We start from the raw sequence: 17972 nt of genomic DNA, 5'->3' as shown, positions 1-17972 counted from the left end.
AGAGAGCGGGGCAGATGAAGTAAGATAGAGGACTACAGACATAGAGAGAGAGGGAAATGGAGATGGTAGGACTAGAAACTTGACAGCCTGTGTCTGAGAATAGAGTGATGGAGAGGGAGAAAGACAGAATGAAACAGGGGGAAGTGATGGAGAGAAAAAGAGAGACCGGTAGATAGATGGAAACAGGGGGAAGTGAAGGAGAGAAAAAGAGAGACCGGTAGATAGATGGAAACAGGGGGAAGTGAAGGAGAGAAAAAGAGAGACCGGTAGATAGATGGAAACAGGGGAAGTGAAGGAGAGAAAAGAGAGACCGGTAGATAGATGGAAACAGGGGAAGTGAAGGAGAGAAAAAGAGAGACCGGTAGATAGATGGAAACAGGGGGAAGTGAAGGAGAGAAAAAGAGAGACCGGTAGATAGATGGAAACAGGGGGAAGTGAAGGAGAGAAAAAGAGAGACCGGTAGATAGATGGAAACAGGGGGAAGTGAAGGAGAGAAAAAGAGAGACCGGTAGATAGATGGAAACAGGGGGAAGTGAAGGAGAGAAAAAGAGAGACCGGTAGACAGAATGAAACAGGGGAAATGTGAAGGAGAGAAAAAGAGAGACCGGTAGATAGATGGAAACAGGGGGAAGTGATGGAGAGAAAAAGAGAGACCGGTAGATAGATGGAAACAGGGGGAAGTGAAGGAGAGAAAAAGAGAGACCGGTAGATAGATGGAAACAGGGGGAAGTGAGGGAGAGAAAAAGAGAGACCGGTAGATAGATGGAAACAGAGGGAAGTGAAGGAGAGAAAAAGAGAGACCAGTAGACAGAATGAAACAGGGGGAGGTGAAGGAGAGAAAAAGAGAGACCGGTAGATAGATGGAAACAGGGGGAAGTGATGGAGAGAAAAAGAGAGACCGGTAGATAGATGGAAACAGGGGGAAGTGAAGGAGAGAAAAAGAGAGACCGGTAGATAGATGGAAACAGGGGGAAGTGAAGGATGAGAAAATAGGAGACCGGTAGATAGATGGAAACAGAGGGAAGTGAAGGAGAGAAAAAGAGAGACCGGTAGATAGATGGAAGCAGGGGGGATTATAAGAAAACATGTGGCACCCTATTCCCTATATAGTGCACTTATTTTGACCAGAGCCCGCAATACACTATATAGGGTGTCATTTGGGACATATCAATCGAAGATAGACAGACAGAAGGAGGAGTGGAGACAGACGGACAAAGAGAAGGGGGGGGGGGGCAGACAGACAGACAGACAGACCAGACAGACAGACAGACAGACAGACAGACAGACAGACAGACATGACAGACAGAAGGAGGAGTGGAGACAGACGGACAAAGAGAAGGGGGGGGGGGCAGACAGACAGACAGACCAGACAGACAGACAGACAGACAGAAGGAGGGGAGACAGACAAACAGAAGGAGTAGGGGAGACAGACAGAGACAGAAGGAGAAGGAGGAGGACAGACAGACAGACAGACAGAAGAGTAGAGAAATGTTGGCTTGTCATTCATATCTGTTCATTCTTACCCACACATGGAAAAGCTGTCAGACTTCACTGCTGTCAAAAACGTCAACTTAGAATAACGTGGGTGTTTGGATAAACGCATCGTTTGATCAGCCAGTGACGTGACTGCGCTCAGGAGTGTCAGATTGACCGCTCAGAGCACTATCATTACCCTTTCCTTTCCTCTTTCAACCTTCCCCTACTCCTCTCCTTTCCTCTTTCAAACTTCCCCTACTCCTCTCCTTTCCTCTTTCAACCTTCCCCTACTCCTCTCTCCTCTCCTCTTTCAACCTTACCCTACTCCACTCTCCTTTCCTTTTCAACCTTCCCCTACTCTACTCTCCTTTCCTCTTTCAACCTTCCCCTACTCCTCTCTCCTTTCCTCTTTCACAACCTTCCCCTACTCCTCTCTCCTTTCCTCTTTCAACCTTCCCCTACTCCTCTCCTTTCCTCTTTCAACCTTCCCCTACTCCTCTCTCCTTTCCTCTTTCAACCTTCCCCTACTCTACTCTCCTTTCCTCTTTCAACCTTCCCCTACTCCTCTCTCCTTTCCTCTTTCAACCTTCCCCTACTCCTCTCTCCTTTCCTCTTTCAACCTTCCCCTACTCTACTCTCCTTTCCTCTTTCAACCTTCCCCTACTCCTCTCTCCTTTCCTCTTTCAACCTTCCCCTACTCTACTCTCCTTTCCTCTTTCAACCTTCCCCTACTCCTCTCTCCTTTCCTCTTTCAACCTTCCCCTACTCTACTCTCCTTTCCTCTTTCAACCTTCCCCTACTCCTCTCTCCTTTCCTTTCCTCTTTCAACCTTCCCCTACTCCTCTCTCCTTTCCTCTTTCAACCTTCCCCTACTCCTCTCTCCTTTCCTCTTTCAACCTTCCCCTACTCCTCTCTCCTTTCCTCTCCTCTGCCTTATCTGCCTGCCATCCTCACTCCATCAACCCTTTACTCACCTCCCTCCCTCCTTCTCTCTCTCTCTCTCTCTCNGGTAGATAGATGGAAACAGGGGGAAGTGAAGGAGAAGAAAGAGAGACGGTAGATAGATGAAACAGGGGGAAGTGAAGGAGAGAAAAAGAGAGACGGTAGATAGATGGAAACAGAGGGAAGTGAGGAGAAGAAAAAGAGAGACCGGTAGATAGATGGAAGCAGGGGGGATTATAAGAAAACATGTGGCACTATTCCCTATATAGTGCACTTATTTTGACCAGAGCCCGAATACACTATATAGGGTGTCATTGGGATATCAATCGAAGATAGACAGACAGAAGGAGGAGTGGAGACAGACGACGGAAAGAGAAGGGGGGGGGGGAAGACAGACAGACAGACAGACCAGAGACAGACAGACAGACAGACAGACAGACAGACAGACAGACAGACAGAAGGAGGAGTGGAGACAGACGGACAAAGAGAAGGGGGGGGGGGGCAGACAGACAGACAGACCAGACAGACAGACAGACAGACAGAAGGAGGGGAGACAGACAACAGAAGAGTAGGGGAGACAGACAGAGACAGAAGGAGAAGGAGGAGGGACAGACAGACAGACAGACAGAAGAGTAGAGAAATGTTGGCTTGTATTCATATCTGTTCATTTTCCCCCACAATGGAAAGGCTGTCAGACTTCACTGCTGTCAAAAACGTCAACTTAGAATAACGTGGGTGTTTGGATAACGCATCGTTTGATCAGCAGTGACGTGACTGCGCTCAGGAGTGTCAGATTGACGCATCAGAGCACTATCATTACCCTTCCTTTCCTCTTTCAACCTTCCCCTACTCTTCTCTTTCCTCTTTCAACCTTCCCTACTCCTCTCCTTTCCTCTTCAACCTTCCCTACTCCTCTCTTCCTCTTTCAACCTTACCTACTCCACTCTCCTTTCCTTTTCAACCTTCCCCTACTCTACTCTCCTTTCCTCTTTCAACCTTCCCCTACTCCTCTCTCCTTTCCTCTTTCACCTTCCCCTACTCTCTCTCCTTTTCTTTCAACCTTCCCTACTCCTCTCCTTTCTCTTTCAACCTTCCCTACTCCTCTCTCCTCTCCTCTTTCAACCTTCCCCTACTCCACTCTCCTTTCCTCTTTCAACCTTCCCTACTCTACTCTCCTTTCCTCTTTCAACCTCCCTACTCCTCTCTCCTTTCCTCTTTCAACCTTCCCTACTCCTCTCTCCTTTCCTCTTTCAACCTTCCCCTACTTTACTCTCCTTTCCTTTTCAACCTTCCCTACTCCTCTCTCCTTCCTCTTTCAACCTTCCCCTACTCTACTCTCCTTTCCTCTTTCAACCTTCCCCTACTCTCTCTCCTTTCTCTTTCAACCTTCCCCTACTCTACTCTCCTTTCCTCTTTCAACCTTCCCCTACTCCTCTCTCCTTTCCTTTCCTCTTTCAACCTTCCCCTACTCCTCTCTCCTTTCCTCTTTCAACCTTCCCTACTCTCTCTCTTTCTCTTTCAACCTTCCCCTACTCCTCTCTCTTTTCTCTCCTCTGCCTTTATCTGCCTGCCATCCTCACTCCATCAACCCTTTACTCACCTCCCTCCCTCCTTCTCTCTCTCTCTCTCTCTCTCTCATGCTTTCTCTCTCTCTCTCTTCATCCCACTCCCTCCCTCTCTCGCACTCCCTCCCACCCTCCCTCCCTCCCTCCCTCGCTCTCTCTCTCTCTCTCTCTCTCTCTCTCTCTCTCTCTCTCTCTCTCTCTCTCTTCTCTCTCTCTCTCTCTCTCTCTCTCTCTCTCTCTCTCTCTCTCTCTCTCTCTCTCTCTCTCTCTCTCTCTCTCTGCTCTCTCTCTCTCTCTCTCTCTCTCTCTCCTCTCTCTCTCTCTCTCTCTCTCTCTCTCTCTCTCTCCATCCCTCTCCCTCTCCCTCCCTCCAGTTAGTCTGTGTTGGTGTTACCAGTAGATCGTCACAGCTCTGAGACAGACTCGTCCCCCCCGGATATATGACAGAAGCCCTACCTACACCCTGTTGGTCCCTACCTCGTTATAGAGATGACTCTATCGCTGTCCCAAATAGAACCCTATTTCCTATGTAGTGCATTACTTTGGATCAGGGCCCATAGGGTTGTGCATTTAGGACACAGCCTCTATAGAGTGGAGAAGGCCTATATCAGGGTTCTCCAGCGAATTTGGGTCGAGGGTGATTTTATTTGACCCCAAGTTTTCTGAATCCCAACCACCAGCAAATCAGCTACAAGTTATTTTAATTAGTAAATCTGTTCCAAATCCTTCTCACACACAATAGAGATATATGTGATCGTATGGAAACTAGGTTGAGATGATGCTGTATTGGTCAAATATTAGATCTGTTTTGGCTTCTTGCGGGTCAATTTGCAGTCTACAAATTATTTGTAATTATTTTCCGTTCCTTTGACTACTACTACAAGAAAAAATCATCCCGTGGCTGAATCTAGTTGATGATCCCTGCCTATATTATGGAGAAAACTCTGTAAGATATGGTAATAATGAACCTCTGCTAGGATGTGAAGTTGATTGCACGCACGCGCACACACACACACACACACACACACCACACACACACACACAACACACACACACACACACACACACACACACACACACACACACACACACACACACACACACACACACACACACACACACACCACGCACAGCTAAACCAGTATGTTTTGAGCGTCAGAGAAGGGAGAAGTAGAGAGGTTGTAGACAGAGGCTCCCGGGTTAATTCAAAACAAACTGTCAATTCAGATAGAAACCACTAAAGACTAGTTGTACTGTTGGGTAGCCACGCCTCTAACCACACCCACACCTCTAACCACACCCCCACCAGCATTATTTATTGCTTTGGTACTATTTTCACAAGTTTGTGATGAGAAAAATAAGAAACTGTTCTTACTACCATCACTGCTCTTACTACCATCACTGCTCTTACTACCATCACTGCTCTTGCTACCATCACTGCTCTTACTACCATCACTGCTCTTACTACCATCACTGCTCTTACTACCATCACTGCTCTTACTAGCATCACTGCTCTTACTAGCATCACTGCTCTTACTACCATCACTGCTCTTACTACCATCACTGCTCTTACTACCATCACTGTTCTTACTAGCATCACTGCTCTTACTACCATCACTGCTCTTACTAGCATCACTGCTCTTACTACCATCACTGCTCTTACTACCATCACTGCTCTTACTACCATCACTGCTCTTACTACCATCACTGCTCTTACTACCATCACTGCTCTTACTACCATCACTGCTCTTACTACCATCACTGCTCTTACTACCATCACTGCTCTTACTACCATCACTGTTCTTACTACCATCACTGCTCTTACTACCATCACTGCTCTTACTACCATCACTGCTCTTACTACCATCACTGCTCTTACTACCATCACTGCTCTTACTACCATCACTGCTCTTACTACCATCACTGCTCTTACTACCATCACTGCTCTTACTACCATCACTGCTCTTACTACCATCACTGCTCTTACTACCATCACTGCTCTTACTACCATCATTCTCTTACTACCATCACTGCTCTTACTACCATCACTGCTCTTACTACCATCACTGCTCTTACTACCTCACTGCTCTTACTACCATCACTGCTCTTACTACCATCACTGTTCTTACTACCATCACTGCTCTTACTACCATCACTGCTCTTACTACCATCACTTGTCTTACTACCATCACTGCTCTTACTACCATAACTGCTCTTACTACCATCACTGTTCTTACTACCATCACTGCTCTTACTACCATCACTGCTCTTACTACCATCACTGCTCTTACTACCATCACTGCTCTTACTACCATCACTGCTCTTACTAGCATCACTGTTCTTACTACCATCACTGTTCTTACTACCATCACTGCTCTTACTACCATCACTGCTCTTACTACCATCACTGCTCTTGCTACCATCACTGCTCTTACTACCATCACTGCTCTTACTACCATCACTGTTCTTACTACCATCACTGCTCTTACTACCATCACTGCTCTTACTACCATCACTGCTCTTGCTACCATCACTGCTCTTACTACCATCACTGCTCTTACTACCATCACTGCTCTTACTACCATCACTGCTCTTACTACCATCACTGCTCTTACTACCATCACTGCTCTTACTACCATCACTGTTCTTACTACCATCACTGTTCTTACTACCATCACTGCTCTTACTAGCATCACTGCTCTTACTACCATCACTGCTCTTACTACCATCACTGCTCTTACTACCATCACTGCTCTTACTACCATCACTGCTCTTACTACCATCACTGCTCTTACTACCATCACTGCTCTTACTACCATCACTGCTCTTACTACCATCACTGCTCTTACTAGCATCACTGCTCTTACTAGCATCACTGCTCTTGCTACCATCACTGCTCTTACTACCATCACTGCTCTTACTACCATCACTGCTCTTACTACCATCACTGCTCTTACTACCATCACTGCTCTTACTAGCATCACTGCTCTTGCTAGCATCACTGCTCTTACTAGCATCACTGCTCTTGCTACCATCACTGCTCTTACTACCATCACTGCTCTTACTACCATCACTGCTCTTGCTAGCATCACTGCTCTTACTAGCATCACTGCTCTTACTAGCATCACTGCTCTTGCTAGCATCACTGCTCTTACTAGCATCACTGCTCTTGCTAGCATCACTGCTCTTACTAGCATCACTGCTCTTACTACCATCACTGCTCTTACTACCATCACTGCTCTTACTACCATCACTGCTCTTACTAGCATCACTGCTCTTACTACCATCACTGCTCTTACTAGCATCACTGCTCTTACTACCATCACTGCTCTTACTACCATCACTGTTCTTACTACCATCACTGCTCTTACTACCATCACTGCTCTTGCTAGCATCACTGCTCTTGCTAGAATCACTGCTCTTGCTAGCATCACTGTTCTTACTAGCATCCCTGTTCTTGCTAGCATCACTGTTCTTGCTAGCATCACTGCTCTTGCTAGCATCACTGCTCTTACTAGCATCACTGCTCTTGCTAGCATCACTGCTCTTGCTAGCATCACTGCTCTTGCTACCATCACTGCTCTTGCTAGCATCACTGCTCTTGCTAGCATCACTGCTCTTGCTAGCATCACTGTTTTTGCTACCATCACTGTTCTTGCTACCATCACTGTTCTTGCTAGCATCACTGCTCTTACTAGCATCACTGTTCTTGCTACCATCACTGTTCTTGCTAGCATCACTGCTCTTGCTAGCATCACTGCTCTTGCTAGCATCACTGTTCTTGCTACCATCACTGTTCTTGCTACCATCACTGCTCTTACTAGCATCACTGTTCTTGCTAGCATCACTGTTCTTGCTAGCATCACTGCACTTGCTAGCATCACTGTTCTTGCTAGCATCACTGTTCTTGCTACCATCACTGTTCTTGCTAGCATCACTGCTCTTGCTAGCATCACTGTTCTTGCTACCATCACTGTTCTTGCTACCATCACTGCTCTTACTAGCATCACTGTTCTTGCTAGCATCACTGTTCTTGCTAGCATCACTGTTCTTGCTAGCATCACTGCACTTGCTAGCATCACTGTTCTTGCTAGCACCACTGTTCTTGCTAGCATCACTGCTCTTAATTAAGCTTTACGTATCAGCTTCAAGGCCTTCGTCAGAACTCACCACAAGTATGTGGTAACATTTCTTAACTCTCAGTACAGAACTCAAAACTTTAAGCACACAGTAACTTTTTCACCAAACCCAATCAGTGTTTCATCTAGAAATACCTTTCACATAAAGTCACTGCCTTTCACAATGCAATGTTCACAATACTTTTCATATGATTCTCTTCTCATTTGTTTAAAGACATTTGACCATCACTTAATCCAACTGCACTTAATGGTTAATCACTTAACCGTTTGGTAAACCTAGAGATTTTAAACTGCTTTGTCTACTATATATAGATTTAGAGAACTACAGAAATAAAATGTGAGTTTGTAAAGTAGAAACATCTAATTGTATTGATAATTGACATGTATGGTACATGATAACCATACATCATGACTAGTCAGTATTGATAATTGGTTCCACATAGTGGTAACCACAATTGGTCACCATATAAAAAGGGGTGTGAACACTTGACATTTCTTTCAACATGGAGCAGATAGACAGCAGGGAGAGGAAGAAACCAAAGAGCTCCTGGGGGCCATCAGAGCGGTGGGTATGGACCCCATCAAACAGGTCAAAGAGGTGGGCATGGACCCCATCAAAGAGGACAAAGAGGTGGGCATGGACCCCATCAAAGAGGACAAAGAGGTGGGCATGGACCCCATCAAAGAGGACAAAGAGGTGGGCATGGACCCCGTCAAAGAGGACAAAGAGGTGGGCATGGACCCCATCAAAGAGGACAAAGAGGTGGGCATGGACCCCGTCAAAGAGGACAAAGAGGTGGCATGGACCCTGTCAAAGAGGACAAAGAGGTGGGCATGGACCCCGTCAAAGAGGACAAAGAGGTGGGCATGGACCCTGTCAAAGAGGTGGGTATGGGCCCCGTCAAAGAGGTCAAAGAGGTGGGCATGGACCCCGTCAAAGAGGTCAAAGAGGTGGGTATGGGCTCCATAAAAGAGGCCAAAGAGGTGGATATCAGAGAGAGGAAGGCAGACAACAGAGAATTTACCATAGCAGAGGCTGCCAGATTAGTTCACCCTCATCTGAAAAGATCAACTGTCAATTTGATCATATGAACGTTTCACCAAGACAACAAGATATGCACTATGCTTCACTATTACAGTCAATGACATATTGTAATGCATCTAAATTCACAAAACATGTTACAGTATTCTTGCTGTTCTACCCTCAGAACTGACAGAAGACCCGATGGTGGTGGTCGTGTGCTGACCGACCAGCAGGAGTGGACAGCGGCTGTCCCAAATAAAACAAGCCATTGTAGCATCCATCAGCCTACCAACAATCACCCGCCTTTTGAAGAGGCACCAGGTATCTATGAAACACCAAGTGAAACATCTGCAGGCAGAGTATGTTCAGGTACAGTACTATATACTGTGTTACTGTTACTATTAACGCACATGCTACTTATCAATATTATACTGGAACTACACTGTACAAATAACTAACTCAAATATATTTTTAGAGGGTGATGGTGCTTGATGCTGCTGTGAAACCTCACAGGTATGTCTCTGTCGATGAAGTGGGCTTCAACCTGGCCAAAACTTGGCGCCGTGGGCGGAACCTCATCGGCCAACGAGCGACCGTCCAAGTGCCTGGACAACGTGGGGGAAACATGTGGTAGATGGTGTGGTAGGACGTAGTAGGACGTAGGCCATTACTTGGATCCTACAATGCTGCAAACCTCATTGTGTTCCTCAATGATATTGAGCAGGCCTGTCAAGGTGAAGGGGTCACCTATGTCATTGTGTGGGACAATGTCAGGTTCCACCATGCAGAGGTGGTTCATGCAGAGGTGGTTCAGGCATGGTTTTGTGACCCTTCACCTGCCCCATACTCTCCTTTCCTCAACCCTATTGAGGATTGTTGTTCAGCATGGAGGTGGAAGGTGTACGATCGCCATCCCCATGAGCGTGCCACCCTCCTTCTGGCCATGGATGAGGCATGCAACGACATCAATGCAGAACCAATGGTAGATAAAACAATTTGTCACACCCTGATTTGTTTCACCTGTGCTTGTCTCCACCCCTTCCAGGTGTCACCCATCTTCCCCATTATCCCCTGGGTATTTATACCTGTGTTTTCTGTCTGTGTCAGTTCCTCTTGTTTTGTCAAGTCAACCAGCGTGTTGCTCCTGCTTTTTCTTTCTCTGTTTTCGCTAGTCGGTTTTGACCCTGGTCTGCCTCGACTCTGAACCCGCCTGCCTGACCATACTGACTGCCCTGACCTCGAGCCTGCCTGCCACTCTGTACCTCCTGGACTCTGAACCCGCCTGCCTGACCATACTGACTGCCCTGACCTCGAGCCTGCCTGCCACTCTGTACCTCCTGGACTCTGAACCCGCCTGCCTGACCATACTGACTGCCCTGACCTCGAGCCAGCCTGCCACTCTGAACCCGCCTGCCTGACCATTCTGCCTGCTCTGACCTTGAGCCTGCCTGCCACTCTGTACCTCCTGGACTCTGACCATCTTATGATATTTTTGCCTGTCCAAGACCATTCTCTTGCCTGCCCCTTGGATACTAATAAATATCTGAGACTCAAACCATCTGCCTCCCGTGTCTGCATCTGGGTCTCGCCCTGTGCCATTATACAACTACATTGAAACGATATCTATTATGGTGATTAAACCAATGTTATTACATTTCACAATAAACTTACACTGCTGTTCAAAAGTTTGGGGTGACTTAGAAATTTACTTGTTTTTGAATGAAAAGCTCTTTTAAATCGTACCTGCAAAACACCAGTCTCAACGTCAACAGTGAAGAGGCGACTCCGGGATGCTGGCCTTCTAGGCAGAGTTCCTCTGTCCAGTGTCTTTTGCCCATCTTAATCTTTTCCTTTTATTGACCAGTCTGAGATATGGCTTTTTCTTTGCAACTCTGCCTAGAAGGCCAGCATCCTGGAGTCGCCTCTTCACTGTTGACGTTGAGACTGGTGTTTTGAGGATGCTATTTAATGAAGCTGCCTGTTGAGGACTTGTGAGGCGTCTGTTTCTCAAACTAGACACTCTAATGTACTTGTCCTCTTGCTCAGTTGTGCACCGTGGCCTCCCCCTCTTTCTATTCTGGTTAGAGCCAGTTTGCTCTGTTATGTGAAGGGAGTAGTACACAGCGTTGTATTAGATCTTCAAATTCATGGCAATTTCTCGCATGGAATAGCCTTCATTTTTCAGAACAAGAATAGACTGACGAGTTTGAGAAGAATGGTCTTTGTTTCTGGCCATTTTGAGCCCTTAACAAACCCACTAATGCTGATGCTCCAGATACTCAACTAGTCTGAAGAAGGCCAGTTGTATTGCTTCTTTAATCACAACAACAGTTTTTATCTGTGCTAACATATTTGCAAAAGGGCTTTCTAATGGTCAATTAGCCTTTTAAAATGATCAACTTGGATTAGCCAACACAACGTGTGTCACGATCGTCGTAAGAAGCGGACCAAAGCGCAGCGTGGTGTGAATGCATCATTTAATAGATAACAAAAAACACAAAGTAAACTGTACAAAAACAATAAACAAATAACGACCGTGAAGCTATCATAAGAACTGAGCTGACACAAGCAACTAACATACACAATCACCCACAAACAAACAGTGAAACCCAGGCTACCTAAGTATGATTCTCAATCAGAGACAACTAATGACACCTGCCTCTGATTGAGAACCATACTAGGCCGAAACATAGAAATCCCCAAATCATAGAAAAACAAACATAGACTGCCCACCCCAACACACGCCCTGACCATACTAAATAATTACAAAATAAAGGAAACAAAGGTCAGAACGTGACAACGTGCCCTTGGAACACAGGAGTGATGGTTTCTGATAATGGGTCTCTGTACGCCTATGTAGATATTCCATAAAAAATGTGCAGTTTCCAGCTACAATAGTAATTTACAACATTAACAATGTCTACACTGTATTTCTGATCAATTTGATGTTATTTTAATGGACAAAAAAAGGTGTTTTTCTTTCAATAACAAGGACATTTCTAAGTGACCCCAAACTTTTGAATAGGAGTGTATATTTTGAATCAATGGTTGTATGGCGAGAGATGTTTACAATCAAAAAAGACTGCACAGTGAAAGGTTTGGAATGAAAGACTGGCTGCGTTACAAGTGTGACTAGTTTGGAGTGTTGGACTTGTGAAAACGGTACCAAAGCGAGAAAAAAAAACTGTTAATACTTCTCCGGGCGTTGTAAGATCTGTCAGGAGTCAGCGCCGTCTGAGCAGGAGAACAAACTGTTAATACCTCTCCGGGCATTGCAAGATCTGTCAGGAGTCAGCACCGTCTGAGCAGGAAAACAGACTGTTAATACCTCTCTGGGCGTTGTAAGATCTGTCAGGAGTCAGCACCGTCTGAGCAGGAGAACAAACTGTTAATACCTCTCCGGGCATTGTAAGATCTGTCAGGAGTCAGCACCGTCTGAGCAGGAGAACAAGACCAGTGTCAACATAGTCTTGGCCCAGTACATCAACACGTTATTTTGATAGATTCATAATTTAGTGGATTTATTGGCCAATTTTTATTTTCCTTTTCACTGTATGGTAACATGTTCCAAGTCAGCTGTGTCCACTTGTCAGTTGCCTTTTTGCACAACATAGCAAAACGTGTGTGTGTGTGTGTGTGTGTGTGCGTGTGCAAGTGAGTGTATGTGTTATTTGTTTGACAATGACGTGCTGGAGAACGTCTGTCTTCCTGCGGGACTTTGTTAACACGCACTGTGTGTGTTATGTGTGTTATGTGTGTGCTCACACTTAAGCCTCCCAAATGTACCCGACGTCAACGTGATCCAAGTATGTGTCATCACACTGGTTCTGTTCTGTTGCTGCTCTCTCTCTCTCTCTGCCTGTCAGTCTGTCTCTCTCTCTCTTGCTCTCTCGCTCTCTCTTTCTCTCTCTGTCTCTCTGTATCTCTCTCTCTCTCTCTCTCTCTCTCTTCTCTCTCTCTGTCTCTCTCTGTCTCTCTCACTTTCTCTCTCTCTCTTTCTCTCTCTCTGTCTCTCTCTGTCTCTCTCACTTTCTCTCTCTCTCTCTCTCTCTCTCTCTCTCTCTCTCTCTCTCTCTCTCTCACTGTCTCACCTCCCTCGCTTGTACCCTGTTGCAGTCTGTAACTTTGCAAATTACTAAATGTTCTTAATTAGCAAAACAAGCAAAGGAGCACACACACACTTAGCTAATTAAGACGGTTCATTGTACAGTCAGTTATTTGCAACACGTACAGGGAGAGTCCTTGTCACACAAGGGCATGATGACACCATACCCAGAACAAAGGTAGTGTGTGTGTGTGTGTGTGTGTGTGTGTGTGTGTGTGTGTGTGTGTGTGTGTGTGTGTGTGTGTGTGTGTGTGTGTGTGTGTGTGTGTGTGTGTGTGTGTGTGTGTGTGTGTGTGTGTGTGTGTGTGTGTGTGTGAGAGAGAGAGAGAGAGGAGAGAGAGAGAGAGAGACAGAGAGCAAAGTGACAACAGGTACTCAGATACTGATCAAATACTTTTTCTGACTTGTTACAAAGACACACACACTCACACACACTCTGTGCTTTGATTTCACCAATAATGAGATCCCTACGGTGTGGGCGGGGGGGACACAGAACAGAACAAAATGGAGATTAGGTAGGAGGAATGGCAGCCACGATAGAAATCTGGGAGTCACATCTAAAGACAGACCACTGATATACACACTACACTGATATACACACTACACTGATAGATACACTACACTGATATACACTACACTGATGTATACACTACACTGATATACACACTACACTGATATACACACTACACTGATATACACTACACTGATATACACACTACACTGATAGATACACAACACTGATGCATACACTACACTGATATACACTACACTGATATACACACTACACTGATTTACACACTACACTGATGTATACACTACACTGATATACACACTACACTGATATACACACTACACTGATATACACTACACTGATATACACTACACTGATATACACTACACTGATATAAACACTACACTGATATACACACTACACTGATATACACACTACACTGATATACACACTACACTGATATACACTACATTGATATACACACTACACTGATAGATACACTACACTGATGTATACACTACACTGATATACACTACACTGATATACACTACACTGATATACGCACTACACTGATAGATACACTACACTGATGTATACACTACACTGATATACACTACACTGATATACGCACTACACTGATAGATACACTACACTGATGTATACACTACACTGATATACACACTACACTGATAGATACACTACACTGATGTATACAATACACTGATATACACACTACACTGATAGATACACTACACTGATATAAACACTACACTGATATACACTACACTGATATACACACTACACTGATAGATACACTACACTGATGTATACACTACACTGATAGATACACTACACTGATGTATACACTACACTGATATAAACACTACACTGATGTATACACTACACTGATATACACTACACTGATATAAACACTACACTGATATACACTACACTGAATTACACACTACACTGATAGATACACTACACTGATATACACTACACTGATAGATACACTACACTGATAGATACACTACACTGATATACACTACACTGATAGATACACTACACTGATGTATACACTACACTGATGTATACACTACACTGATATAAACACTACACTGATGTATACACTACACTGATTTATACACTACACTGATGTATACACTACACTGATATAAACACTACACTGATATACACTACACTGATGTATACACTACACTGATATACACACTACAGTGAAAAACACACTACACTGATATATTTCCTACACTGATATACACACTACACTGATATACACACTACACTGATATACACACTACACTGATGTATATACTACACTGATATACACACTACACTGATATGTACACTACACTGATATACACACTACAGTGATATACACACTACACTGATATATACACTACACTGATATACACACTACACTGATGTATACACTACACTGATATACACACTACACTGATAGATACACTACACTGATATACACTACACTGATGTATACACTACACTGATATACACACTACACTGATATACACACTACACTGATATACACTACACTGATATACACACTACACTGATAGATACACAACACTGATGCATACACTACACTGATATACACTACACTGATATACACACTACACTGATTTACACACTACACTGATGTATACACTACACTGATATACACACTACACTGATATTTACACTACACTGATATATACACTACACTGATTTATACACTACACTGATATTTACACTACACTGATATACACACTACACTGATATTTACACTACAGATAACTAGATAGTAGGGTAACAGAGGGAGGGGAAGAGAGGAGAGAGAGAGAGAGAGAGAGAGAGAGAGGACTAAAACACGACAGAACAATCAGATGTGTGACAGTAAACTGACATTAGTTAATGAGGGTCCATGGAGATAAAGGAATGATGCCAGTACAGAATAAAGAAAGACAGAAATGAATAGGTGAACGATGCTTAAGGGCCTGTGAGAAATGGAAACAAACATGTGCAACAGGGAAAGTGTGAGGGAGAGGAGGAAGGAGGAGAGAGAAGATGATGAAACAGAAAGAGAGAAGAATGAATGAAATAAAGATAGAGAAGGAGACGTGAGAGTAGATGTTATGTTCCCTGCAAGGTGATATGAAATAAGCCCCAAAATATGCTAAATAGATGAGCACACGTTGCATACCTCACGTGCATGCTGTGTGCATGTGTGAAACTCTGTGTTGATTTTGCCGTTATGGGCATGTGTATGATTCAGTGTAGGTTGTTCATTGTTGGGTGGATGTGTGAATGAGTCTGTCTGGGTGTGTATTGTGTGGGGGCAAGTTGTGACAACTCCCAATTTGGTCACACTGTTGACGTATAACTTCCGGGACCAAAAATATTTATCAGACTGCCCCAATTGTTTTCTCCTTGACTTTATCCCCCTTCTCCTCTCTACACTTCCCTCCCTCTCTCCCCTCTCTCATTAATATTCATTGATCTCTCTCTCTCTCTCTCTCTCTCTCTCTCTCTCTCTCTCTCTCTCCTTTCTCTCTCTCTCTCTCTCTCTCACTCACTCACTCACTCACTCACTCACTCACTCACTCACTCACTCACTCACTCACTCACTCACTCACTCACTCACTCACTCACTGACTCACTGACTCACTCACTCACCTCATTAATATGAATTGATCCAGAAACAGATCCAAGGCACTCTCCCCCTCTCTCGTCTGGTTGACTCCAACTCTGCCTCACTGGTGATTGACATGGCTGCTGTCCAATCAAAACCCACTCGGCCCATATTTTAACGTGTGGTTGCGTCATTGTGAGGTCTGTTGGCTCACATGTGTTGCATCCAATGGGAATACAATGTTGGCCGCCGGACAGTCCTTGGCGTATGTGTGCGTGTTCTGCGTGACGTTCCATTGAGAGAAGTCAGTATATTCCTTATTTAGATCAGGAAAGCTAGGGATTAGTCACTAATAGTTAATGTGCTGTTCTGTACTATTGATGTCATCCGAGGGATGATTCTGGTCAAAAGTAGTGCAATATATAGGGAATAAAATGCCATTTGAGACAAAGCCTAATGTGATGCTTCTGATGGTACAATACGAACCGCTTAAAAGTGTCTTCTGTCTTCTGTACAGTACATTGAGTGCATTCATTCACTTTATGACCCCAGAGGGAATCAAACCCACCACACCCTGGTGTTCAGTATATAACCCCAGAGGGAATCAAACCCACCACCCTGGTGTTCAGTATATAACCCCAGAGGGAATCAAACCCACCACCCTGGTGTTCAGTATATAACCCCAGAGGGAATCAAACCCACCACACCCTGGTGTTCAGTATATAACCCCAGAGGGAATCAAACCCACCACCCTGGTGTTCAGTATATAACCCCAGAGGGAATCAAACCCATCACCCTGGTGTTCAGTATATAACCCAGAGGCAACCCACCACCCTGGTGTTCAGTATATAACCCCAGAGGGAATCAACCCACCACTCTGGTGTTCAGTATATAACCCCAGAGGGAATCAAACCCAAGCATTTCGCTACACTTGCATTAACAAACCCACCACCCTGGTGTTCAGTATATATCCCCAGAGGGAATCAAACCCACCACCTGGTGTTCAGTATATAACCCAAGAGGGAATCAAACCCACCACCCTGGTGTTCAGTTTATAACCCCAGAAGGGACTCAAACCCCACCACCTGGTGTTCAGTAATATAACCCCAGAGGGACTCAAACCCCCCACCCTGGTGTTCAGTATATAACCCAGAGGCAACCCACCACCCTGGTGTTCAGTATATACCCCAGAGGCAACCCTACCACCTGGTGTTCATTATATAACCCCAGAGGCAACCCACCACCCTGGTGTTCAGTATATAACCCCAGATGCAACCCACCACCCTGGTGTTCAGTATATAACCCCAGAGGCAACCCACCACCCTGGTGTTCAGTATATAACCCCAGAGGCAACCCACCACCCTGGTGTTCAGTATATAACCCCAGAGGCAACCCACCACCCTGGTGTTCAGTATATAACCCCAGAGGCAAACCACCACCCTGGTGTTCAGTATATAACCCCAGAGGCAACCCACCACCCTTGTTGCTGGTGCCATGCAAATTCCCTTCCACAGCAGATGAGGCTGTTGGAGGAGCTATAGGATGATGGGCTCATTGTAGTGG

The 17972-nt window shown here is 44.9% G+C and overlaps 1 protein-coding gene and 1 pseudogene across 1 annotated transcript; both read right to left on the bottom strand.

Moving 5' to 3' along the window:
* Nucleotides 1-5479: 5479 nt before the first annotated feature.
* On the bottom strand, nt 5480-8532 carry LOC116360067 (dentin sialophosphoprotein; the record flags this gene model as incomplete). Its single annotated transcript, XM_031814575.1, has 4 exons — nt 8528-8532; nt 7449-8115; nt 6063-7403; nt 5480-5983 (listed from the first exon to the last, which is right to left on the bottom strand). Coding segments are annotated over exons 1-4 (2517 nt in total), but the record flags the coding sequence as incomplete, so codon positions are not given.
* Nucleotides 8533-12497: 3965 nt separating this feature from the next.
* Nucleotides 12498-17972, bottom strand: part of LOC116360066 (reticulon-4 receptor-like 2) — an 8146-nt pseudogene continuing 2671 nt past the window's right edge.

The sequence above is a fragment of the Oncorhynchus kisutch genome, unplaced genomic scaffold (genome assembly GCF_002021735.2).
Source record: "Oncorhynchus kisutch isolate 150728-3 unplaced genomic scaffold, Okis_V2 Okis07a-Okis12b_hom, whole genome shotgun sequence".
Taxonomy (NCBI): domain Eukaryota; kingdom Metazoa; phylum Chordata; class Actinopteri; order Salmoniformes; family Salmonidae; genus Oncorhynchus; species Oncorhynchus kisutch.
Note: the sequence above shows the minus strand (reverse complement) of the source record. Positions and strands in the feature narration are given on the sequence as shown.